Source organism: Meleagris gallopavo, chromosome 1 (assembly GCF_905368555.1).
Source record: "Meleagris gallopavo chromosome 1, MGAL_WU_HG_1.1, whole genome shotgun sequence".
Taxonomy (NCBI): Eukaryota; Metazoa; Chordata; class Aves; order Galliformes; family Phasianidae; genus Meleagris; species Meleagris gallopavo.
The window spans coordinates 23,916,497-23,942,612 of NC_139404.1; the positions used below are offsets into that span (position 1 = coordinate 23,916,497).

Sequence of the window (26,116 nt, forward strand, 5' to 3'; positions counted from 1 at the left end):
TGAAGAAGATACTGGTTTGTTCTTTCCAGCTGTTTTTGTCAATCTTTTAGGAAGAGTCGCCTAAATGGGAAGAAGAGGAAGAACAGGAGAAGGAAGATACTGGTGGGAAGCTGCGAACTGTAGTTTTTGATGGTGTGAAAAATTCTGTTTGTAGTAATAACCATCAAGTCCATAATGAAGAAGACGCTGCTAATGAGAGAAGTGAGTTTAATTAAATATTGATTCTGATTGTTCCTGTGTAAGTATTAATGCTCCGTAAATGAAGTAAAATGATGATTACCCTTGAAGATGATGAACTTTCGTGTTACCTGTGAACCCTAGCCTGCAATGGGAGAGAAGGTTTGCAGCTTTTGTTCCTTTTTGTTCATTCTTAGAAATCACAAATTGTGGTGCTGGATTCCAAATGATTATGCATGAAGCAAGTTCCTTTCTTAATTTTGTTGTTGTGTTCTCCTTGAAGTGGTCTGAACAAAACAAACAGGTAGTCTAGTGTGTCTTGTGTGTGACAGTAGTGTTTCCCTTTCTGGTGGGTACTATCAGATTGAAAAGCTCTGTTTTTTTCAGGGCTTCAGCAAAGAACAGAGTTGAGTCAAATTGTGAGAAAACTCTTCCAGTGCTTCACCTTGTTCAGTTTTAAAATATGGAAGGTCTCTTCCATGCTACTCCTTTGTGTGCTTGAGAGCATGACCAGCTCAGAGAGAGTTGGGTGCTTGGGTACTCACCTCAGGGTCTCAGACCAGGGGAAGATACTATTTCCATTCTTTGTCTCCAGAGCATAGCTTGCTGCAGTAGATGTTTTCAGAGCATGTGTAGCTATTGGTCAGATGTACAGAGAATCTGGCAGAAGCACTGAGGATACATGCTCTTCTCTCTTTGCACATTTTCCCCTAAGCATGCATTTGGCAAAGCATAGATAGTCAGCGCCCAGGCTGGAATCGACAGTTATGGTTTTCCAGAGTGGACACTATCACTATTGTCTGGCTCATTCCTGCACATTTTCCATGCTTTTCTTGTGAGTGAATCCTGAGTTTGTTTTACATAATTGAGTAGCTGAAATCAGAGAAATGAATGTGATCTGTTCTGGACAGGAGTTCGGTGGTGAGAAGAGACTGGACTGTTAAGTGATAAGATGGAAAACGCAGTTGTCTGGGCTAAGTGTTGGAACTGTGAGCTCCTATTCCACTTTTAAATGTCCGTCCTTAAGTATCTGCCTTCTCAGAAGGTGCAGAGTAATGAATCTTAGTCAGGGGAGATCTCGCTTGATAGCACTAAGCAAGGACCAATGTGTGTTGGCAGCTTCCTCTTAGTGTGAGGGTATTTTGCATCTTGCTTTTATGGTATGTCTTGTACAGTGGAAAGTGATAGTAAATGCCAGATGATGGAGGTGTAGGCTAGAGGGAAGATGACTCAAGCTCTGCATATGCTGAAACTGAAGCATGCTGGATTTCCTCCTGAACATTGTCTAAACATGAAGGACATAGCCATTCAGCTGTCATGCTTAGGCATCTTTTGCTGGAAAAGAGATGAAGAGAAGTAAAGAGAATACTATGATGTGACTGGGTGTAAAGTTGCCCTTGAATGTAACTCATTTCTTGATTTGTCCTCTGCTGTAGAACTGTTACTCATCTTTCAGATCCTATGTTTGACTGATGGAGGATAAAAGTGGAGTGCAGTAAATTCTCGGTGTCTCTCTTTGTCCATTCTTTATAGGTGCCCTGCTAGTAGCAGGAGCAGAGCAAGAGGAAGAGTCTGAATCTCCCTGGGATTCTGAGGTACTTTCTGTGAAATGTGCATCTCCCCCATCTGGGGAAGAGTCAGATGAAAACTATATGTGAGCTTGCCTTCAAATTGAGCCCTATTTACCTCACGTTGCTGTTGCTCTATGTCAGTAACTGAGGGTCCTTGAAATACTTTGAGTGTAGGTTCTCTGTTCAGTTAGTACTGGGACAAAGATAGGTCAGGCTACTTACATAGGCATCCTGGCTGCTGGCTTTTGAGTTGGTTTTCTAGCATGGTGTTCATACAGCACAGTTTATTGCTGCTTAGAAGTTTAGGAGATTCTCAAGGTGGCTTGTGTGAGGATTAGTATTTTCCACAATACAGCTCTGTTCTGCTGATCCAGTCAAAGTTAAATGGTTGCCCCTAGGATGAGCAACCTAGACATTTAGATTTTTCTGTATAGACCTCTGTCTTCTGTAGATAGACTTGATCCATTTTTCAAAATCGTGTTCAACACAGACACCAAGTGTGCTGGCTGTGTTTATCCATTCTGTCTGATAACTCACAAGATGAGAGTGAGCAGGGTCTGTAGCTAATTCCCCTCTAGCTTTTGTTGTGGGGGAAAAAAACTCATCCCCCACCCCTTTCTTAAAAATACAAGATCCACTGTGGGATATGTGCCCCAGGAACATAAGCTCAAACTGGAATGTCAGGCACAAATTTGGTGCAAATGTTGGATCAACACAGAGCTGCAGCTACTTCTTCGTAATCAACATCTTGATTTCCCATGTTCATTTTTGTGGCTGTCCAGTTTGCCAGCCTTTATCAACATTACGGAATTGTTTAGATGACTTGTGAGGATTTTTTTTGCCCTTTTATTAGAGATACATAAACCTTTGATGCATTTGATTTAAAAAAAAAAAAAAAAGTTTGTACTAGTTCTCATGCATGTATTTTGGATTGTACAGACACATTCTGGAAGTCCAAGGAAAGTATCACCTGATGTGTTGCTCCCAGCTGCAGATGAACATGGGGTATGCTTGCAGAGTATTTCAGGGGAGCTCAACAATGGTAACTTTTTCATAGATTGGATTTGTCTCTGTTTATAGACAAGTGAACTTTTTCTAGTGTTTTCCTTAGGAGCCCTGTTGTGCTGTGGTTATGTGCTATAGCAATGAAGAAGTGCTTGGCTATTGTTAATTAACACCAGTTAACACTGCACTTGCTTGTGTGTTTGATTAGTCAAGGAAGTTCTTGTGTTCATTATGTGTGGTTTTTGGACATCTATGTTGTTTGGGTTTTTTTTGCTTTAACTTGTTGCTTAATGTGGTAAGAGTGGTATCTGGTTTAAGATTTACCTGTCTGAAGATTCAGACATTCCTGGATAATCAGCAGAAGAAAAATATCATGTGGTTAAGCTTTTTTTTTTTTTTTTTTTTTTTTTTTTTTTCCCCTAGCTTTATTTTTTATAGATTTCTCTTGTGCTTTGAGTAGGAACTAAATGTGAGGACAAATTTAGGTTTTGTTGCTGAGGGTTTCAGCCTGCAGGTTGTGGCATTTGCCTTGTGACCATCCTGATTGAGCATGGGAGAGCAGGGAGTTTTGCTATTGGAATAAAGCTTTTATCTTTTTAAAAATGAAATGGCAAACCAGCTTATGATATGGGTATAATGACATAGCCAAAAAGGTTAATCCAATTTCAGTTTAGTAAGATGGAACCAGATCTTTGCGAGCTTCTGGTAGCTCTGAATCATCTTATTAATTATCACGAAAGTCTGCTTCATATGATTCTGTTAAGTTTGAAATCAGTATGGAAAGGGGGAAGAGCTGATTGTGGTAATCTTTCTAAGGTACTTCCATGTTGCTTTAGTACACTGTGTGTACGAAAATCAAACCTTAATGGTTTTTTGTTAATATTTTTTTAATGTGAAAATTCTTCTGTGGAACCATTCCTAGAAGAATTTTCTATACTTCTTTCATCAGAGGACTCATAAAATATAAGATGAGTGCAGCACACGATTCAAGAAATACGTGGGCAGTAGGTTGTGTGAGTTTGGAAATAAAATTGGACACGAAACTTCCAAAAAAAATATTTGGAATAATGCACATGTTGTGCATTACAACCAGACAACATTTGCATTGTTTATTTCCCAACCAGAGTGATCAGTTGAGAACCAGCTTGGTTTTACCTCACTAAATCACATTCGTATGAGATTTTTGCATCTGTACCCTTGCTCTCCATAAGCTGTTAATGAGAAAGCAGCCTCAACACTGAGCACTAGTGGGATAGAAGTAGTCATAGTGCTGCTGGATTCTTTTATGATTGTTCATAGAGGTATCTGCACTAATTAATCCTTTTAGAAAGCAGAATTCAGTTTCCAAAAAGAACAAAATATTTTAATCTTGTTCTGTTAACAGACATGACTTAATGCTTCACAGGAATTGCTGTCATTCTGTGATTTAATATTTTTAATAAAAGGTGCATGATGGGAGCTACTCTGCATTTCTTGCATACTACTGTGAATTCTGTGTGATAAGATAATTGAATATTAGCTATTGCACTTTCAATGAAGTAACGTATGCAACCAACAATTACAGAACCTACTGATGTTGTACAGAGTAAAAGATATCTTCAATTAAATAAAATAACGCTTTCATTTTTCATCTCCAGGCTTTTCAGAGAAATGCAGTGATTTGCAGGTAAATGATTTTCATTTCAGTCTACTTATCCTGCTCATTAAAGAACATGTAGTTTCTTTGAATTTATGGGTTTTTTTGTTCATTGGATTGTCTTTCATAGTTGAAGGTTTCTGCAGTTTTAGAGATGAATGAAAAATCTTCAAAAAAAGAAAGGCAAAAATCAGGTAATGGTGACTTTGATATTCTGAGTTTAACTTCAGAATCTTTCTGGATAAGCATATTTAATTAAACATTTGGTTTATTTGTTTTGCAGATCTACAGGAGGAATTGAGTGTAGGAGATGTAGACAATATTGAAGGTATTTATAAAAGGGTTTTTTTGTCATGTTCCTTTGTGGGTAGACACATTGTACTTGTAAATTCTTACTATTAAATTAATGTTTGCTAGCAAGATGTTATTTCAGCATAAGATTTAATGAAATATGCCTCCATCTGTGAGTGTTTTCTCCTCTAGCCCTCCATTCAGTGCTTGTAAAAACCTTTCTACAGCATAATCTTCTTCCAACATACCTGCTATCATCACCCCTTGTCAGGCAGTCTTCAAATTTACTTTCCTGCCCATTTCCAAATATACCAGTTTCTAGAGGAGCAATAGAAAGTATGTCCTATATCTGGTTCCAGGCTACGGATCTGCAAACTAAGCTGTCCAGGAGCTGCAGATGGGATAGAGAGTGATTGCCAGGCTTATGCTGCACTTAGCATGAGTGATTATTTACCTGGCTTATCTCTAGCTCTCTGACAGTTGTTTTAAAACATGTATTATATATTCTTTCCTGAAGCCCCTCCTCTCATGATTTGGTGAAACTGACCACTGAGTTTAGAGCTAGGGGAAGAACGTGGAGAAGAAAGTTTAAGTGGGAGTTAATGAGTGGAAGTATGTTGACAGGAATTTATTTTTGTTGGGGAACAAGGATAAAAGTGAAGCAGCTAGATTATGTACTACATATATGGGAGAGAGGATATATAACCTCAATGGGTTTTTAGTTTCTTCATTCTGATGTATGTGAATTTAAGTGTTTGTTAGCAAGATGGAAAACAGTTCCCTATTCAGGTCTTAGAATTTCTACAAGGAGATTACAAGGATTACAAATCAGGTGAAAAATTATATAAGCAAGCATATGAAGTAGATAATTAGAGTTCAGAAGACTCTTCTAAGTAACAACTTCTAAATGTGGAATGAAAATTGTTCCAAGCTTTTTGGCATCCATATCTTAGGAAAAAAAGGTACTGTTTCTTTTGACAACAATAGAATTTAAACTTGCCTCCTGAAAATGTGTGTTTGTGTATTTGCAATACATAAAGAAAAGGAGGTTCTCTTCTGCAGTGATAAGAGTTTCTGTAAGATGCAGTAAGGATTGTTAGAATCATAGAATTGGACTGGAAAGGACCTTCAAAGATCACCTAGTTCCAACCTCCCTGCTGGAGTGTCTCACTCCAATTTATAGGAGGGAGATGAGGTTCTTTTAATACCTGTATACCTGGCGCGAGATTAAGAAACAACAGTTCATACGTTAGTCCAACCAGTTTATTATAAATCCTAATTAGGGAGACGGGGAAGGGAAGGAGGGCGATAGAAAAGGTAGGAAAGAAGCAAGAATTGTGTAAAATAGGGACAGTCACCACCAGGATCCAGCAGCCGTCCCGTTGAACGACATTTCGAAGGTCCGAAGCAAAAGCAGCAGTGGGGAGAGAGCAGCAGCATGGCCGGCCTTGGCAGCAAGCAGGTGGCAGAAGGAAGTCATGGAGCCAATCCAGGAGGAAGCAGCAGGACTCAGGTAGCAGGCCCAGGAGAGTCTATCAGCACGCAGGAATTCTGTAGTGAGGAATCTGATGGCAGACACCTCTGTTCTTCTTCAGCATCATGGTAAAGAGCAGAGCGAGTCCAGGAGGGAGAGAGGCAGGTCGTGAGGCTTCTCGTGGCAGAAACCTCCTCTTCTTCATGAGGAATCTGTTGCCAGAAAAACCTAAACTTCATGGTTTTCGATTCCTCTTTTATTCTACTTGTTCTCCTGCCTACGTGACATCCTTGGGCGCTTGAGCAAGACCCCCTCAGATGGCGGTCATCCTGAGATAAGTCCACACAGAAGACTGCTTCTCAGCTATTAAGCTGAAGCTTATCTCTCTCTCATTGCCCCTGGTCTTGTCCTTCTGTGTCCTTCAGACAAAGGGTTTCACAACCTTTGCCCAGGACTTGCCTGGACTTGTTCATCTGTGTCCCCAGCAAGCTTTGAGACAGTGAAAATTAAATAATCTCTTACATGGAGGTAACCTGTTCCAGTGCCTCGCCACCCTCATTAAGAATTTATTTCTTATGTCTAATCTAAACTGTCTTTTAGTTTAAAACTGTTACTCTTTGCTCTATCAGTGCAGGCCACAGTAGAAAGTCTTTCTTCATCTTTCATATAAGCCCACAGTAATTACTGAAAGGTCATAATATGGTCTCTGCAAAGTCTTTTATTCTCCAACTCTGCCAGCTTTTCTTCATAGGAAAAGTGTTCTAGTCCTCAAATAATTTTTTGTCACCCTCCTCTAGACCTGCTCTAACTGGAGATTTTTGTGCTGGGGGCCCCAGAACTGAACTCAGTACTTCTGGTAGGGTTTTGGAAGTGTGGAGTAGGAGGGGGACAGTCATCTCCGTTGGCCTGCTGGCCATGCAGTGCCTCTTCTTTTGTGGCCCAGGGTGCAATTGGCTTTCTGGACTGCAAGCATGCATTGCCAGCTTATATCTAAATTTTCATCCAGCATTATCCCCAAGTCCTTTTCCACAGGACTGCTCTCAGTCTGTTCATTGCCCAGTCTGTGCTGATGCTGGTGATTGCCCAACACAGGTGCAGGACCTTGCGCTTGGCCTTGTTGAACATCGTGAGGCCTGCTTCTCTAGGCTGTATTTGTCCTTCTGGATGTCATCTCTTTTCACTAACATGTCAGCTACACTACTTGGCACCACTTCCTTATCTACTAAGCAATCCATCCATCATATTTCTCCAATTTAGAGAGACAAGTATGTTGTTTGAGCCCATGTAAAAGGTCTTAAATCAAGGTAGCTAACATCAGTTGCTATTTCTTTATCTGCCACTGCAGTCACTCCATAATAGAAGGTTGGTTGGATCCTGGGAAGTACCTCCTTTTTTACCCTTTTTAAAAACAAGTCTGATGTTTCCCTTTTTCACTGAGTCACTGAGGGTTTCACCTGACTGCCACAACTCTTTAAATATGGTGGATAGTGACTTGGCAACCTCATTTATCCATGATCTTGGAGGTCTTTTCCAACCTTTCTGATTCTATGATTCTGTGAGTCTTAGTTTTGTCTGTTTTGTGCAATAATATAATGTGAAATGTAGTCCAGTAATGGTCCAGGATGTCATAACATTGTAAAGTTAGGTAGGAAAATTAGTCTTTTCATAGCTCATTTTATGTCAGCATAGCATTTCATATATTTTCTGTTCATCCTTCCTTTTCTCTTTTTTTTTTCTCTTTTTTTTTTTTTCCATCTATGTGTTGTCTTGAAGATCAAGTATTAAGAAGTATGTGTGAAAGTTTCTCTCAGACTTTTATAGTTAGGCTTGGGTTTCAGCAAGCTGTATTTCTTCTTCAGAACATTGTGATTCCTGTGGTACGTGTATTTCTAACTCTAAAAGAGTTAAAAGAGACTCTTCTTCATACAAAATAAGGAGCAGTGAAAATAGCTAGAGGAATCTAGCCAGTTACTGTATAGCATACAGTGTGTCATGTATATGTAAATATATTTCTACATATACATAAACCATTTGAGATTCTTAAAGGTGTATTTGTGACCATTTGTACTGATTTTCATCAAACTTCCCTTACGCATGAAAGGGAAAGTGCCCTGAAAGAAGGTAGTTCACACAGATGCATCTTTAAACTGTGTTATAATATTATCTTCAAATCATAAATCATATGCTTGAGAGATTGTATTAGTTTGTGTTATTTTCTCATAAATGCAATGATTCAGGATGTACTATGGGTATAAGTAAGTTGTAATAAGTCGTGTTCATTATAAAGAAATAATTTCTTCACTTTAGGTGAGTGCTCAGAACTTATCTTTCATGTGTCATCAGCTGAAAAAGAGGTGGTCAAGGACGCCATTGAAAACTGTGGGAGGCAGGTATGTGAAACTAAATATTATGAGAGTTATATTTGAATTGGTAAACTGTATTATGTGCTAATGGAAAAGAAAGCTTACCAGTCAGTAAATGGTTCTGAGAAAAGAGTCTTGTATGTGAAGTTTGTATCATCTGAAGTTAGATACTATCTTCTTACGGTTGTGTAAAATGCTTGCTGCTGTGATGGATATTTGAAAATGTTCTGCTATGTTTCCAGCTGGTTTGCTTAAACATTGACCTCTATTTTTCCTTGTATGCAATGCTGAGAAACAGTGCAGTCATGTGGTGTTTTTTTTTTCCTATGCAAAATACATATTCAATTGGGAGCAAGATTTTTCTATCATGTGATTATTTCTTTGACAAAACATGCCAGATTTTCCTCTTTGTAAGGGAAAGATTAAGCAAAAACCTGAAATATGATGATCTGTCAATGCATTCTCTGCCTCTGCAAAATATATTCTTGTCTGATCAAGTTAATAACTGTTTGAAATTCTTTTTTTTTTTTTTTTTTTTTTTTTTTTTTTTTGGAGGCCATTGTAGAGGAATATAAACCAGCCATTCTGTTTGTATTGGGCATACAGGACTAGGTAGGGATCTCCAGTGAGTGGCTGGAATCTTCTGTAATACCTCAAGGGACAGTGGAGGAAGTAATATCCATCATACATCCAAGGCACCGTGGAAGAGGAATGTGATTAATTTCAGCAGATAGAGAACAGGACTTAAGTGTTGGAAGGTGAAAGCAGATGTGCAAAGTGAATGGAGCTTGGGAATGGAGTGGCTGAGAGAGGTGGTGACTGAAATACTCCTCTGCATTCTGAAAGATTTTTATGGAGTTAAGATGTGGAAGGAGAAAAGGGCCTGTATAACTAGAGTAAGAAGATCAGTGGTCATGGTCCCTTGGGACACCAAGGTGGCAGGCCTTACTCAGAAGGGAACACAAACCAAGGATAATGTTGCAGGGACTGTGGCACATGGTACAAGCAGTCAGCACCAGAGAGGAGCCAGAGATATGAGGACACTGGAGAGAGGAGCTGGTCAGTAGGTTTGAGGCATGGTACAGTTTTGATAGATGTCTTGGTTCTTGATTTTGGGCTGAGGGCAGGAATGAACAGGTTTTCCTGTAAATATTTGTCTTGGGAGCTTGGAATGGAATTTAATAATTTTGACTCTGGGGAGCATAAATGATTGTAATGTAGCCAATCCCTGTGGTAAATAATAAAAAGCTTGTTGTGATCACTCACACTCTGTTAACTCAACTAGCAAGGGATTGTAAAGTGCCAGTCAGTAGAAAGTGATGGAGGATGGGAAAATTTGGGCAGTTGTGTTTTATGTTGTTGTTGATTGTTTTGTTGGTTTCTTTTGGTTCTTTTTTTTTTTTAAGTACTAAAACATAAACTGCATAGTGACACCTTTTAGCCTGCCTGCTCTCTGTAATTGGCTAAAGCAGTCCTCATGTTCGAAGAAATCTATTGGAAGAAAAATTATTATTTCTAAACCAGATCCTTCTATTTTGAGGAAAAAATAAATAAGGTGGTACCTTTATTTTTTGTTGTATGATAGGATGAGTTTGCAATGTAAATTACATGGCTTAACCATAATTTCCTTTTTCTTGGTTAATTTTTCTGTCTGTACCTGTTTACTTAAGGATAAATATGTTTTAGAAACTACCAACTTGATAGAAAACCCAGCATATGAAAAGCAGACTGACAAAGCAGAAATTTCTCATCAGGAAGTCCTAGCAGAAAATGAGGAATCCCACAGTACTGACAAGCAGTTAAGTCTAAAGCCATGGGAAGAAAGATATGAAAGAATGTGGGTTGAAAAAGAGAAAAGGGAATTGAAAACAAATTTTAAAAACATTACAGCAGAGCTGAAGCTGCTGTTTGGTGAAATTAATGAATCTGAGGAAACTTCATCCCTTGTGGCAGAAGTGTCAGAAGATGTCTTCAATGAAGAATTGAAGAGTTTTCGTGTTTCATCTTGCGTGACAGAATCAAATAATAAGTTAGAAAGTAGAGGTGAATTTGGAGATAAGAAACTTAACGTAGACCTAAAACAACCCAAAGTGGAAACTGTAGCTCAGAGTCTCGGCGTCCTTCCTGATCGCAATAACTTAAATGCAAGCGTGGAAAATACCTGGAGTACAGATGAAGAAGACTGCACTAATTACACAGATAATACGAAAGTACCTCTAGCAAGAGGAGAGGAAATGGAAGAAAATGAGAGTGGGATTAGTAGGAATGTAGAGGGAAGTCCTGAATATTCCATGAGACATTGTTTAAAAACAAATATTTTGGATGACATTTCTAATATTCTTCCTAAAATAAGACCTATTTCCACAAATGATGAAAGTACACTTGGTTTTATGAGAGAGAAGAAATTTAGCAAGGATGTCTGTCTTAGTGACAGTGTTTCCAGAGACTGCCTTATCAAAAACAAGGAAATAGGAGAAACAGAAATTGAGAATCTTTTTCCACATGATCAGCAACCTTGTGGCATGCTGAAAAGGAATCTGGATGAAGAACTAAAACAAGATGTGGAAAGATTTAAGAGTAAGGTAGGAATGCTGCAAATGGTATTCCTGGCTTTGGAGAAAGAGAAGGTACAGCTACAAAAAGAGGTAGAAATTCACCTACTGCTCCTTATTCCTTAGTCTTTCTCCATATCAATGGTCCTGTTCATGTTAGCTATTGATCATTAAAAGAAGGTGCTTTGTGAAAATTGTTTTTCTTCTTTTGTTTTAAGGGAAGTACATTACTCATAAATAAGGAGAGCAGTAGTGAATTGTACTTTTCCCCATAATGTAATGAGAAGGTTTTGAGAAATCAAAATGTATTGATTCAGTTTAACAATAGGTAACAGTTCCAGCATAAGTAGTTATCACCACGTTGCCATAAAAACAAATACATACAAGTACACCAGTTTTGATTCTCAATCAAGGAATGAAAATAGCTTCTGAACAGGGTCTTGACTGATCTCTTCATTTGCTGTGGTTTGTGCATGGCGTGCTTTCACTGCCTTTCACTAAAATTCCTGATTGCTGTGAAACTTTCTGCTTGTGAGTTTGAGGTTTTTTTTTCCCTCATCATTAAGGAAGTACCCCATCATACATCCACTCGTATTTTGTATTTCTACATCTAATGTTGTGTCTAATTTCTTATCCACCAGTAATGCCTTTATTGTTTCTTTCCTAAGGGCTGGGTTTTTTTTGTTATACTTCAAATCATGAGTGAATTCAGTGTATTTTCGTTGACTTGGTACATTTTGTGGAGTAATTTTTGTGAAAATTCTTTTTTATTTTACATTATTTTAGAAATCAAACTTAGATTATTTGGTCTTAGATCTCCTTTAGAAACAGAAAAATACATGAAGCTTAATCTTCTCTTCATAGGTTGAGAAGGAAAAAAGGAAGCAGGAACATTTCAAAATGCAAGCAGTGGAGAAGGAGGAAGATCTTGATAAATTAAATACACCGGCAGGCAGTATTACCAATCAACCAGTAAAAGAAAAGCTTGCTCTAAGGAAGAATGAAAAAAAAATTGAGGATGAAAAAATGATGGAAGAAAAACGCACAAGGACCTTTTCATCTGAGGAGAGACCAAAATTAATTGGAATGCCACCAAAAGGGTAAACTAATAAAACAATCACAATCTGTAATTTTTATTTGTAATATTTAGGGGTTTTAGCTTTAGGGTTTTTTTATCTTGTATTTGAAGCACTCTCCTCAGTGTTGAAAGCTATGCTAAATAGTCCCCTGCTTATCAAACTTTTTTAAAAATATATTTTTCTGAGAACTAAGTGCACATTGGAGGTTCAGGTTTATTTCATTGGAGGAGATAGAGGTCTTAATCATAGAATCATAGAATGTCCTGGATTGAAAAGGACCACAATGATCATCTAGTTTCAACTCCCCTGCTATGTGCAGGGTCACCAGCCACCAGACCAGACTGTCCAGAGGATTTCTTCCTCAATACTGACACTAGTGGTGTCTTCAGAATCTTAGCTGGAGATTGAGAAAAGGTTATTTTCTTAATAAATAGCCACCCAGAACAGAAAAGCAGGAATTCAGTTTACTTTCTCCCTTTTCTAGGAGATATTGGTGTTTTCATTGTTTTCATTAAACTCAGACTCTCTTTGTCAAGAAAAAGGGAATGACAATATTACCAAACAGTTCTAAGAGGTTTGAAGAAAGGAAAGATGCTTTTACATCACTCTAGGCAGGAATTTTTATCTGCACCTTCTTCAGGAAAATCTGTGCTCTAAGTACATCCTCTAATGGGGACAGAGAGGTGTTCCAGCTTACTTGAGTATCTTCCAAGATCTTGGGAATCAAGCCTGTGTTTAACAGGCATCTTTTGTCTTGATTTTCTTCCCAGAGTGTTTTTTATTTTATATAATGTACTCAATTGGTGACTTTTTTCTTTCTGTTCAAAACAGTAAATCTGTTCTGAATGCAAAAGGTATGAAGAAAAACGAAAATAAAAGGCAGTCTACAAAGCAGAAGGCTAATCAGGAGATTCAAGTAATGGATGATAGCACTTGCAGTGAAACATCTCAAGTTGAAGAAAGGTACTGAATATAAGGAATATGATAAATACCTTTAGTTTTCAGGCCAATTTTTGTAATCATTAAATGTAAATTTTACAAACTGAATGAGTACAATGATTTTCCCCTGCCAAAAAAAGACTTGAGGGTGTGCAAGTGGATGGCAAGCTGGACATGAGCCAGCAGTGTGCCCTCACAGCCCAGAAAGCCAACCGTATCCTGGGCTGCATGAAAAGAAGCAGGGCCAGCAAATCAAGGGAGGTGATCCTGCCCCTCTACTCTGCACTGGTGAGACCTCACCGAGTGTACTGCATCCAGATGTGGATCCAGAAAAGATGTGGATCTGTTACAGCACATCCAGAGGAGGGCCATAAAAATGATCCAAGGGATGGAACACCTGCCCTACGAGGACAGGCTGAGAGAGCTGGGACTCTTCAGCCTGGAGAAGAGAAGGCTCTGGGGAGACCTGAGAGCAGCCTTTTTGGAGGTCCTTTTCAACTTTGGCTGTTGTATAATTACCATGCAGAAAAAATAGCCTTCCAATACACATAAGGTTGTTTTTTTCTGCCTCCAACTACATGACTATGTATAACAGAGTTATTGCATTAAACTGCAGTTTAATACACTTCTGAAATTAAGTTTTCAGAGCAATTTCAGTTATTGTTCATAATGTCGTGTAAGCATTCCAGTACTGAAATGTATTTCTGTTTTCCAGACCTGCAACAAAAACAGGGAGCGAAAAGAACAAGGTACTAAAATTAGTTTTTTTTAATCGGTTTTTAATCACTTAAACCGTATCAGCTTTTACATCATGTTCGATTAGATGCAAAGATTTCTGCTAGTATGCAGCTTTGTACTATTTGAGTCAAATTGATGGGCTGTGAGTGAGAGAATGAATTGTTCCTGCATTTATAATGATCTGTAATAATATAGTTTTGTATACGTTAACACACTGTCTTGTCTGTAGGTCAGCATACAGATGGATGTTACTGACCTTGATTTAACACAGTCATCTGATACAACTACAGAAGATGCTGACTTGCCAACTTCAACTTACAAAGAAGCTATGTTGCTGTTAGAACAGCTTAGTGTGGATCATACAGGTAAGTTTCTAACTCATTTTGTCTTCTGTTACAAGTTCCTCTTTTAAACTCTTGTTTCCTTGTGTACCTTCACGGTTTCTTAGTGTTCTATTTAGGTCTAATATTTATGATCAAAAGTGACTCTTGCCCATACCCTACTCTCCAAAAAGTACAGACTCCTGCACTGAATGCAGAATTCATCTCACCTAACCTCAGAAGTCCATCTGTGTTGTCAACAAACATGCCTTACCTACCAGCTGTGTCTCTAGTCAGAATTGGAAGAGCAGGTTCTTGTAAGGTACAGACCAGTTCATTCAATTATAGTGATCAAAAGTTAGCAAGACCAGTCTTTTTTTTTTTTCCTGTTTATACCCCTTAATAAGCAATGCTCCACAAAATGATGGTTTTGCTAAAAAAAAAAAAAAAAAAAATCTATAATGTTGTAGTACAAATGTTGCATGTATACACATAGCTTGATATAAATGTAAGCAGCGCTAATTTTCATAATCTTCGCTAAAACTTCATTAGGCAAATATGGATTAACTGTGGCTAAAGGCCTTATTTCCACCTGCCTGCACTCTCACTTCCACTCTTCAACAGGACAGGAGGTAAAAAAAAAAAAGGAGATGAAAAAGCTCAAGAAATGAGATAAAGACAAAGCCATCGCTAATTTTTGTCATAGGCAAAATGGGCTCCACTTGGTGAAAATTAACTTCATTGCTTGCTAATTAAATTGGAGAGTGAGAAAGATAAAATAAGAAAATAAAACACCTTCCAACCACCACTTTCTCACACTTAATTTTGCTTCTTCACTGCCACTTCCTGAGCAGTGCGAGGAGGATGGTGGCTTTCCAATCAATACATGATAGTTCCTCTCTGCCTCTTCTACCTCTTCACACATTTTCCGTGCTTTAGCATAGGTCCTTTCACAGGCTAAGATCCTTTAGGAATTATCCACCTATTCTGCAGTGGAGTCTTCCATGGGCTGCAGTGTGGTATCTGCTCCAGTGGGGCCCTTTCCAAGGCTGCAGAGAAATACCTGCTTCATTGTGGTGCTCTCCACAGGCTGTTTGGGAGTCTGCTCCCTCACCTGGAGTGCTTCCTCCATCCTCTCCCTCTTTCATCTTAGCTTTATGTTTCCATTGTTATTTACACCTTTTTTTCCTCCTCCTCTGCCTATGTGGTGTTTTTGCCCCTTCCAAAATATGCTTTCTTGGAGGTGCCATAAGATTGGCTGATAGGCTGAGTTGTGTCCAGTAGTGGGTCTGTTGAACCCACTGCATTTGGCACAGTCTTCTGGGTCTTTCTTATAGAGTCTTCCCCACAACTAAAACCTTGCCACCTATACCCAATTCAGCAAAGAATTAAATAGATTGTAAACTGGAAAGTTTTTATGCATGTGTGCAGTTTTGTGTATTTTTTGTCTCCATATAGATTCTGCTATTTTGCTGAAAATTCAAAACATACTTCTTGAATATGAACAGAGAATAGATTGTGAAAAAAATCGCTATGCAGCTCTCTGGAGAGAAGTCAGGAAGTTGGAAAGTGAAAAAGAGGAGTCACAGATAACAGCAGAAGAGACTGAAGATTTGAAATCCATATTGGCTCACCAAGAAATGGAATTGAAAAGTGATATCCAAAGCCTGAAGTATGTAATCCTGCATTTTGATCGTGTGTGTTACTTGGTCACGTTTTAGAAGATGCTGGTAGTCCAGCCATCAACAGCATGCCAAGTCCCACCACTAAGCCATGTCCCTTAGTGCTACATCCATGTATCTCTTAAGTACTTCTAGGGAGTGGGACTTAAAGGCATTTTTAAGAGTTGTATTTCACAGGTTTTGTCTTTGTATCTTCTGTTTTTATATGAAACCAGGAATCATGGCAACTCCACAGACCACAAATTGAAACAGTTTACTGGGTGTGTTTGATTGAAGGTCTAATTTGAGATTGTTCCCTTGTCCTCGTACTCGTGAGCTAGATGCAGATGGTCTTTAGTCACTGTTTATACATTTCAGAGGAGTGGCAAGCAGGCATTATATAAAATTCATTAAGAACCAATTCAAAGCCCTGCACGTGGGATGGAGGAACCCCTTGTGAGGATACACAGTGAAATGCTCTGGCTGGTGAGCTGCTTTGCTGAGAAGCCTCTTGGGGCCTTAGCAGAGTTTAAGAGCAACATGAGCCAGAATGATCTTGCAGCTGAGAAGGCTAACAGCATCCTGGGTTGCATTAAGATGAGCAGAGAGTCAGGAAGCTGAAGGGAGGGATTCATCCCTACTTAGCTCTTGTTGGTCTGTGTCTGGAGCACTGGGTCCAATTTTTGGCCACCCTGTACAAGAGATCGTAGTCAACGTGTATGAGTTCAGCAGAGGCCTTCCAGGCTGATCACAGAGTGTGGAACACTTTCTCTGTGAGAAGAAGCTGAGGGAAATGGACTTCAAGGAGATACGCTAGCAGTCTCACAGTACATGGAAGGGGCTTATGAGTAAGACAAAGCCATTCCTAATTTGGCCTGGATTTGGTTCTAAACATCTTTCAAAATTCCCAAACATCTGTAAATACAAGGAATTTTTTCTTTCTATATAAAATCTCAAAACAGTGTTAGCTAATTAGCTATATGTTTGTAAAAGCTGTACTTTTTGGGAAACTAAAGTAACAATTATATGTGAAGCTTTCTCTTTGAGTATAAGCTATTTAAATACTGATGTTACAGCCAATCTTTTGAGCTATTTATTAGTAGTTGCTGATAGTCATTTTCCAGAATTAATAAAGCAGATTTTTTGGGGTACCTCTTTCTTTATGTTCATAGTTACTTTCTTATTTGTTGACAAAAATACTGCAAAGATATTCAAACTAAGAAGCAAATACAAAAATGCTTTCTTGTTTACTTACTGTGGATATACAATGGACAGTTTTAACCATATCAATGGACAGTTTTAACCATATCAGTGTTTATTGCTGATTATTTCAATTATTTAAAAAAAAAAAAGAGCCTAACATTCTCCAAGGCGTTTTTATCAGTTAGATGGAAAATCAAGTTGCTGTTGTTTCTCTTACATGTAAATCCAGCGAGTTTTAAAGCTGTAACTGTGTTTTTGAATCATATTAAGCGTAACATTTCTAAATCCTTTTTGAAACACGATTCTTATCCTTCAATTTATTAAAAAAAAAAAATAAAAAGGTTACTTCACACATGGTAAGCAGTTGTTATTGTCTTAGAAAAAGCTTCTTAAAAGGTTTTGGATTTGTCTTAGATAAGTGATGTGTTCTTTTGTTAGTATTACTGGCAGTCACTATGAATCTATAGTATGTAGATGATGTTCAGCATACTAAAAACAGTATATTTTTGATACTAAAAGTTGATGGTATTTTGATCTGGTAAGACTGTGAAGTAATTTTGAATGAAGTGTGCACCTGTAGTGTGAAGTTTTGGGGGGTTTTTTAGGAATTATTGATGTGTGCATTATTCTTCATGTTTACCTATGTAAACTTGAAAATACAGGATGAATTTTGTACATTTTGTACATTTTGTACAATTTTGCTCATATACAAGATGTCTTCCACTACTAATGGAATGAAATTAGAGTTAATTTAAAAGTTTAAAATTGTAGCAGAACTTGTGTTTTGAAACAGTGTGACATTTTTATGGTTTAAGTTGTTTCTGCAAGTTCATGATTGGCATATTTACTTTTTTGTGAGTGCTTTAATTCTTCAAATATTCTCTTTTAAATCCCAGATTTTCTTTGAAACAAGAAGAGCAAAAGAGGCTTAGAGCTGAAATGCAATATGAAAAAATAAGAGAACAACTAAGGAGGAAAGAGGATCAATATTGTAGAGAAGCAGAGGAGAAACAACAACTTGAGTTGTGTGCAAGGAATTTAGAAATGGAGTTAATAACACTGAGAAAGCTCATGAAACAGGTATATTAAACCTGTTCTGTTTTTCTGCTTCTTTCTAATTGATGTTTTATGCTAGTATGTTCAACAAAACCTTGTTTGTGAATGAGGCATTATATAACCATCTTGGTACATTTTGAGGACCATTGTCCTCAAACCAATATGAACAAACAAGTTCATGATTCCTTTTCTCATTTTTCAGAATTATAGTTTGGTTTGTGTTTCAGACAGCCTCACTTTGAGTTATCTTTTCTAATTACTACAGAACTGTGTGTGTGTGTGGTTTTTGGGTTTGTTTGTTTGTTTTTTTTTTCAGGGGGAAATTAGAGTTACTGTTTGTAGCACTCTTTCAAGTATACTTACATGGATTTAAATTTAGGCCTAAATGTTACTGTTTGCCTGATAATCTGTAAATTGCCTCAATTGCTTACAGTCAGGACTGAATCCAGAAAAACTCTCAACTTTGTTTTTATTATAAGTTTAATGCCTTATTTAATGTGATTGAGATGATGATGTTTTCACTGTATATAATCTGCATAAATTCCTCAGTTCTTACATACAGTTTTGAGGATCTTTCCACTGGCCTTGACATACTTTTCAGCATTCCTGTCATGCAGTTTCAAATATACCTCAAAAATTCAGTCAGTTCTTTGTATTTTTAAGCCTCAACTTTGCAAAACTTACATGTGCAAACATATTAAGAACACATGAAAGTGATCATTAGGGATCTTCAGTGGCTGCATTGTTCTGGCAGGAGCAGAAAGTAGTTAGCATCACCTCTTTTAGTCTGCCTGAATTTAATGAGGGCATGATTGGCATTAGTTTACCTCCTGGTCTGTTTGTTCCGCTGGTCAGTCCTCTTCTGTGTCTCACTTCATTAATAGTCTTTGGAAATCCTGTGCAACTCAATTTGTACAGCAGTATTTCTGGATTTTGGTAAACTGAAAATATATTGGCATATGTTCATAAGCATTTCTAAATATTAGTAGAAGAGATGTAGACTTAGGACCTCGCAGTGGAGTATAGACAATGTGATTATTGTGTTTTTGGAAATGTTACTCATTTGATTTATGCAATTCTTAATGTTAGTGCTAATATTGATGAATAGATGTTTTCAGATCTTTGATTGTAAGCATATGAGTGTTTTTAGTGTGTATATATAGCATGTTAGAAAGACAGCTTGACTTTCTGCTTAAACGCTGTACATTTCCAAAAAAGTAGTTTTGTTTTGTTTTTTTTTTTCATTTGGTATAGAGAGAGATTCATTTCATGAAGTATAAAACTTCTGTAATGCTGATTTGTGCAACAGACACACACTATCCTTATAACTTTCAATTCAGATAAACCTAAACACATTTGTTTGCAAACATGGAAAATTGATATGCAGGTCATTCTATGATTTTATGATAAACAGCTCTTACTAGAATTATTAGAAAATAGGGATGCAAAGAAGAATGAAATAGGAAGGTATTGCTAATTTTATTTTGCTCAAGGTTCACGAGTTTAATTATATTACTGTAGATTGAAGAAGAGCGTGATGAAACACAGAGACAGCTCTCTCAGGAAAAGAGTGCTAGAGCTCTACAAGAAGGAATTTTGAACAGCCACCTGTGGAGACAGAAGGAACTGGAAGAGGAGACAAGAAAAACTATAGGAAAAAATTCAGAGGTAAGCAGTTCCCTTCTAATTAATTTGGTTATATTTCTCTGTGCTCATACTAAAATCATAGGAAAAATAACATTTTGTGCATTTTGGTGGATTATCTGCAATTCATCAATATAACCCAATTTTGTTACTGCTGTCTTTAAAAATTCTAGATAGCAGCATCAATCCCACATATGCCTGAATTGCATGTGGAAGTAGGAAGCCACTGGAAAATAAGACACTGTGTTCCCACTTTCTTAAGCTATCTGCTGTTCTTCACTGTACAGTTGTTATAATCTTTTTTAAGGTTCTATCAGTGAAACATCCAGAAAACTCAAGACTAACAAGGAAAGAAATTAGCTGAGACTGTTTGTGATCCTATTACTTGGCTTTTGAATTGGTTATTGTACTATCATCACTTTCTTGTTTCCATTTTTTTTTTTTCATCTTTCAGCTTAATAAATCATTTTTATCTCAACCCATGAGTTCTATTTTGTTTCCAGTTCTCTCCCTCATCCTACTTAGTGGTGGGGAGTGTGGTGCCTGCCAGGTTAAACCAGAATTTATTTCCCAACTGACTATTCATTTGTGTCCTTTATCACACAGGAATCTGACATTAATGACAGAGAAAAGGATCTGCTGCACAAAAATCAGTTATTGCAAGAAGAGATTGCTATGTTAAGACTTGAACTTGATCAAGTAAAACTTAGGCACCAGGAGGATGAAGGAAAATATTTAGAGGAAAATGAGTCTTTGAAAGAAAAAAACGACGATCTTCAGAAGGAACTTAAGCTGAATGAGGAAGCCTTAACACAAACAGTATTTCAGTACAATGGACAGCTGAATTTACTAAAGACAGAATCTGCAATGCTAACTTCCAAGCTTGAACAGACAAAAGAAAGCAAAGACAGACTGGAAACAGAGATCGAATCATTCCGTTCCCGCTTGAATGCGGCTGTTCAAGATCTTGAACGTCATCAGTCACTGAAAAGTGACGTTGAACGAACATTTCAGAGAGAACGTGATGAATGGTGTCGTTTACAAGACAAGCTCCATCATGAGCTCTCTGATGTGCAAGAGACCAACAAGAGCTTGTCTCAGCAGCTTAGTAAAATGGAAAGCAAAGCTAATCGTCTAGAAAATGAGCTTCACCAGTTGAAACAAACACTTCGAGAAAAAACACTGCTTTTAGAAATGACACAGAAAGACTTAAATCAAGCCCAGTGTCAGGCCAAAGAAAGTGATCATGCACGGCAACTTGAGAAAGATCAAGTCAGCAAATTTATGATAAAGCAGGAATCTATGCAGGAACGATTGGCTCAGCTCCAAAGTGAAAACCTCTTACTCCGTCAGCAGCTGGAAGATTTGCAGAACAAGGGGATCATCAAAGAAAAGGTTGTGAATGATGTCCAGGACAGATTTAATGATATTTTCAACAAACTCAGAGCTGATACTGAAAAGCAAGTTTACCTCGTGGAAGAGAGAAACAAGGAATTAAATACCAAGTGTACTGATTTAAGGGAACAAGTCTTTAAATATGAGACTGACAAAGTAGAAAGAGAGGTAAGCTATACAATTAGAAGAAATTACAGAATCACAGAATGGCCAGGATTGGAAGGGACCTCAAGGACCATGAATCTCCAACCCCCCTGCCACATGTTGGGCCACCAACCTCCCTATTTAATGCTAGACCAGGCTGCCCAGGGCCCCATCCAACCTGGCCTTGAACACCTCTAGGGACGGGGCATCCACACCCTCTCTGTGCAGCCTGTTCCAGCACCTCACCACTATCTCTGTAAAGAACTTCCCCCTGACATCCAACCTAAATCTTCCCTCTCTCAACTTAAAACCATTTTCCCTTGTCATGCAGTTATCAACCCTTCCAAAGAGTTGATTCCCTTCCTGTTTGTAGGCTCCCTTTAGGTACTGAAGGCTGCAATGAGGTCACCCCACAGCCTTCTTTTCTCCAGGCTGAACAAGCCCAGCTCCCTCTCTGTCTTTGTAGGGGAGGTGCTCCAGTCCCAACTGAAACATTAAAATGTTTCAATTCATAAAATGATTTTGTATTTCTAAAATGCATCAGATGTAAGTTATATGCATAAGACCAAATTATGTTATTTTGTTGCGGTTCATTGTTTTTCTCTTGGAATTAAGGAAGACTTTGGTAAATGGCTGAATTGTATAATCTAGTCAGTTTAAAGGAGTAAAGTCAAATTTCATGTTTTTCCTCACGTTTATCTAACTGTTTCTTTAGGGTTTGGTCAGACAGCTACAGCAGGAGCTTGCTGATGCTCTTAAAAAGCAATCTATGTCAGAAGCTTCCCTTGAAGTTACTACGCGCTACCGCAGTGACCTTGAGGAAGACAAATTGCGCTTGCAAAAGGAATTGGACAGGGTTAAAACCAAGGTACAGAGAGGCTGTAACTTACACATATAAATCTGAGGGTTTTTTTTCCCTGTTTTTGGTGAAGAAGAGAAAAATAATGTTCTGAGAACAAGTAGCAGAGAGAGCTAAGGAGGTTAACACTGGTACCCTGTCATAATTCACGATGCCAGTGAAATCTTTGCCAGCTGGCCTCTTCCTCCATGGTGAAAGATGAGTGTTACTGGAATCATCAAAAAGCCAACTAGTTTCTTTTGCAAGTAGGAGACATTCTTCAACCCCACAGCTAAAGCTAGTCTTCAGGCTCCAGGGTAACTTCCTTCTCTCTCCTGGTGTCAGACACAACTAAGAATTTGTTTGTGTATGGGATGTTTGCAGTATCTGAAGCAACATCACATCGGTGCTCTGAATTTACAAATTAATTTTCCGTGTCATATAAGGTTGGTTGTAAATGCTGTAAGCAGGTCTTTAACTCCTTAGTCTTCTCAACTTGCCCCTTGTCCTCTGTGATCACAGTCATGCCTGTGCCAATCCAGAGCAGAGATTTCAAAGTATAAGCAAATGTTGTCCTTCTATCCTAGAAATAAATTCAAGTGTATAGATTTAATGACATGTATATGAATTGGATTGTTCTATGCACTTGGTGTCTGTGATTGGGTGGTCTTTGACATGAGGTCACTATATCTTTACCTGGTGAAGATCTGTATTTGGTAAGCTGCTTTGCAAAATAACCTGGTGTCTCTGTAGGTTATTGCATCTGGTTTGGCCAAGTATGGTGTCCAATTTCTGAGAAACAATAGAAATACTGGACAGCTGAATTTGAGTTTTCCTTTTTTGCTCTCTGTGAGAGTTGTTTTTTTTTTTTTTCTCAAATGTATATCATAAGAATCTACTACTGAACTGTGAAATCACTTTAGGAAAAAGATTATTTTTTTAATTAATATTTTCAGTAGAATAGCAAGCAAGTAGCTACACAGTCTCAAAAGTCATTGAGGATGTAGGATTAGCAGTGTCAGTGCTCATAGTGGTGTTAGAGAAAATCCTTTGTACAGATGGGAGAGACCAGTATCACAGATGATGAAATATTATCTGTTATTGTTTATTTGCTAAGAGAAATGAGAGCTTGAATGAATTGGAAATGATTACAATACTTTGGGTAGAGGCTTTATGTAGATACGTGCAATATTCTAATTCTTCAGCGTTCACTGCGTTCTCTATAGAGAAACTGACCTGGCTGCTGAGGATTCTCACTGCTATCTTACAGTTACAGGAATCTGAAGAACAGCGTATTCAGTCTGAGCATTGTGTTCACGACTTGAAGACTGTCCTGGATAATAAGGAAAAAGAAGTATCAGTTTCTTCCCAGAAACTGCAAGACCTTCTGTTAGCAACTTCTGGAACCAATACTACTATAAAACAACTGGAAGAACATGTGCAACGGTAAGAAAATAACATAATGAAGCAAGATTTTGCTTTCTGGGATCCTTCGAAAACATTAGGATTGCCTTGTTGCATCATCATGGTAATACCTGATTTTGAAAGAAGCTCTTACTTTAAATTGCATTCTTTCACACTGTTCCTTTACAACTTGTGTTATTATGGATTTCTCTAGTAAGATCTGTGTTTTTCTTTAAGACTTGAAATTGAAAATGCCAGATTGGAAGCCACAACCAAACAACAAACCAATAGAATTGAAGCTCTTCAGAAGGATCTGCAAGCTTCAGCCTCAGTAAGCCACTCATAAACTTTTCATGTATTTATTTATTCATTCATTCATTTATTTAGTGTGAGCTTCTGAGCCTAGTTAGGTATTTTTCATGGGGAAGTTACATGATTTTCCTGGGGAGCATAGAAGGGAGGTGAATCACCTGAGTTGTGCTGACTGTAGGGTACCCTGAAAATCCTGCTACTCCATTCTCCAGCTTTCTGGTTTTGAAAGTTTTCCTGTAATAATATATCAAGTCCTACTTAACACTATATATGGTGAGGTTTTGACACTATTGTGCTGGTTTAAATATTTTATTCTTTATACCAATCATGACGTTAGATGACAGACATACTGGAATTTGTATCTTGAAAAGCATGCTGCAGATTTCTTCAGGGAAATTTCACATGTGTGATGCTTCCAAGAGCTTCATGCCAGAGGCCTGATTGACATCATCAGGCTGGGACAAGAATTATATTCCCCAGAGATTTTGTTGTGTGGAATTGCTTTTCCATTGTCTGCTTGATGTCTCTTTGTTTTCATGAAATGGTAAAGGGGAATCCCCATGGTATTATTTGCAGAACTTGGTGAAAGGCTTGCAGTTTTCTCCTGTTCAGTGGTATTAGCATAAATAAGGTGATTTTTATTAGCATAAATAACGTGGTTTATATGAAGCAAATTATTTTTGTACTCTAAACAATGGCCTGGTAGCCTTGTTATACCTGTGGTTGTTAATTAATGTTTAAGAGGTTCTGAAAATAGCTATATGTGAAAGTTGAACTTTGTGCTGTACTGACACTGGCTTACTCTTCCCCCTTGGTTAAGATGGCATGGTTTTCAAATGTATGGTGGATGGGAGAAGCTCCTTTGTATGTTCATTTTTGGTGTTAGGGCAGTAGGGTTAGGTTGCAGTTGGACTTGATTATCTTGAAGTTTTTTTCCAACTTGAGCAATTCTATCATTCTGTGATTGAAGATTTTTTGTATTCCACATAGTTCTCTCCCTGAAGCCAAATGGCAGAGGTGTTGTTTGCTAATAATTTTATCATAGCATCAGACTGAGGTATTTCTCATGATGGTGAGGGTAAGTATGAAAAGAATAAAGTGATGGAAAGACGTGTAAATTTTTTTTTAATAATGAAATGTGAACTTCAGTCTAGAAAGATAGTTTCTTCTTTCTTCTTTTGGTGCTTTCTTAGGTTCATAATCGCCTAGAAGACTTGATAGCTGGCTTACGGATAGCACAGACAGCTGCAGAAGAATACCAACATCAGCAGGTATCTAATGACTTCTGAAAATAACTGGTTTAGTTTTTTTATTTCTTGTGTACAGGTAATTGATTGGAAGGTACAAATAAACTGACAAAATAGGTTTCAGGACAAGGCACCTTCAAGGGTAAAGGTTGTAAATTTCCACATTTCCCTGATGCCTTTTCTATCTTTTCAGTGGTATGCAGATATTTGTGTTCGTCAGCATGATTCTTTTGATGAATGGGATGGATGATGTCAGCAGGAGGGAGATGTGTGGTTGAGAGAGCTGAGAGGGGAAACTAGATGTTGGAAATCTGTCTTATCTTCAGAGCTTTGTCATAGTTTCCACCTGAGCTCGTTAGATTCTTTTCTTATTTGTGAATATGTGTTGGTACAGTACTGCCACACGGGGCTGAGGTAAGGAAAGAGCAACTAGGTGAGGTAATGCTGTGCAGTGGCAGGCAGCTGGAAAGTAGCTGGTGTGCGTGCATGGCCTAGCATCTTGTGTAACCTTGGAATATTCTTGAATTAGTTTGCTGTTGAAAAATTAAGCTGCTGTACGGAGAGTAAGAAGGATCTAGTAGAAGGGAAAAATTGTTGGTTATCTGCCCCAGAAAAGTCCGAGTTCTTTTCCAGGTTCCTTTTCTGTCATCTTCCTTTGGTTGCATACCAGTTGGAAGCAGTCATTAGGTTTTTATACATTGTCACATACTGAGAACCAACATTTAACCTATTCTGTAAGGACACATGAGAAAGTTTTATGAGTTTGTTTTGTAAGCCTTTAAGCTACTGATCTGTAGATCAGGGGGCATCTCTTTTTTTGTTCTTAAAAAGTACTACTCAAAGAATCTAGGCAACTTGCATTCTTTACAAAGTGAACTGAATAACTTGTTTCCACACAAATGCATCTGTGATGCAAATCTTTGTTCCTTTGGGTAAAAATTTTCTGATCTGAACGTTTTCTTGCTCTGAGAAGATCTGCAGTTATTACACAGGCAGTGAATGTAGGGAATTTTCTGTGTTGGGCAGTGGATGAATTATAAATGTCGTTATTTTTGTATCATTATGAA

General features: G+C 37.9%; 1 protein-coding gene across 8 annotated transcripts in view; it reads left to right on the forward strand.

Annotated features, from left to right (window-relative positions):
• The window catches only part of ANKRD26 (ankyrin repeat domain 26), a 47,218-nt gene that overhangs the window by 11,682 nt on the left and 9,420 nt on the right, over positions 1-26,116 (forward strand). For 5 of the 8 annotated variants that reach the window (XM_019612412.3, XM_085218900.1, XM_085218865.1 and 2 more), the window contains 20 exons: positions 51-201; positions 1,711-1,772; positions 2,688-2,790; positions 4,391-4,419; positions 4,520-4,583; positions 4,673-4,717; positions 8,462-8,544; positions 10,188-11,162; positions 11,934-12,169; positions 12,980-13,111; positions 13,803-13,836; positions 14,055-14,190; positions 15,604-15,817; positions 17,906-18,089; positions 19,587-19,733; positions 20,316-21,272; positions 21,964-22,116; positions 23,357-23,532; positions 23,728-23,821; positions 24,996-25,073. In XM_019612412.3, the coding sequence (XP_019467957.2) occupies positions 51-201; positions 1,711-1,772; positions 2,688-2,790; positions 4,391-4,419; positions 4,520-4,583; positions 4,673-4,717; positions 8,462-8,544; positions 10,188-11,162; positions 11,934-12,169; positions 12,980-13,111; positions 13,803-13,836; positions 14,055-14,190; positions 15,604-15,817; positions 17,906-18,089; positions 19,587-19,733; positions 20,316-21,272; positions 21,964-22,116; positions 23,357-23,532; positions 23,728-23,821; positions 24,996-25,073 (4,053 nt within the window). The remainder of the gene's footprint in view (positions 1-50; positions 202-1,710; positions 1,773-2,687; positions 2,791-4,390; positions 4,420-4,519; positions 4,584-4,672; positions 4,718-8,461; positions 8,545-10,187; positions 11,163-11,933; positions 12,170-12,979; positions 13,112-13,802; positions 13,837-14,054; positions 14,191-15,603; positions 15,818-17,905; positions 18,090-19,586; positions 19,734-20,315; positions 21,273-21,963; positions 22,117-23,356; positions 23,533-23,727; positions 23,822-24,995; positions 25,074-26,116) is intronic. The other 3 variants (XM_085218880.1, XM_085218905.1, XM_085218889.1) reach the window with 3 other exon arrangements.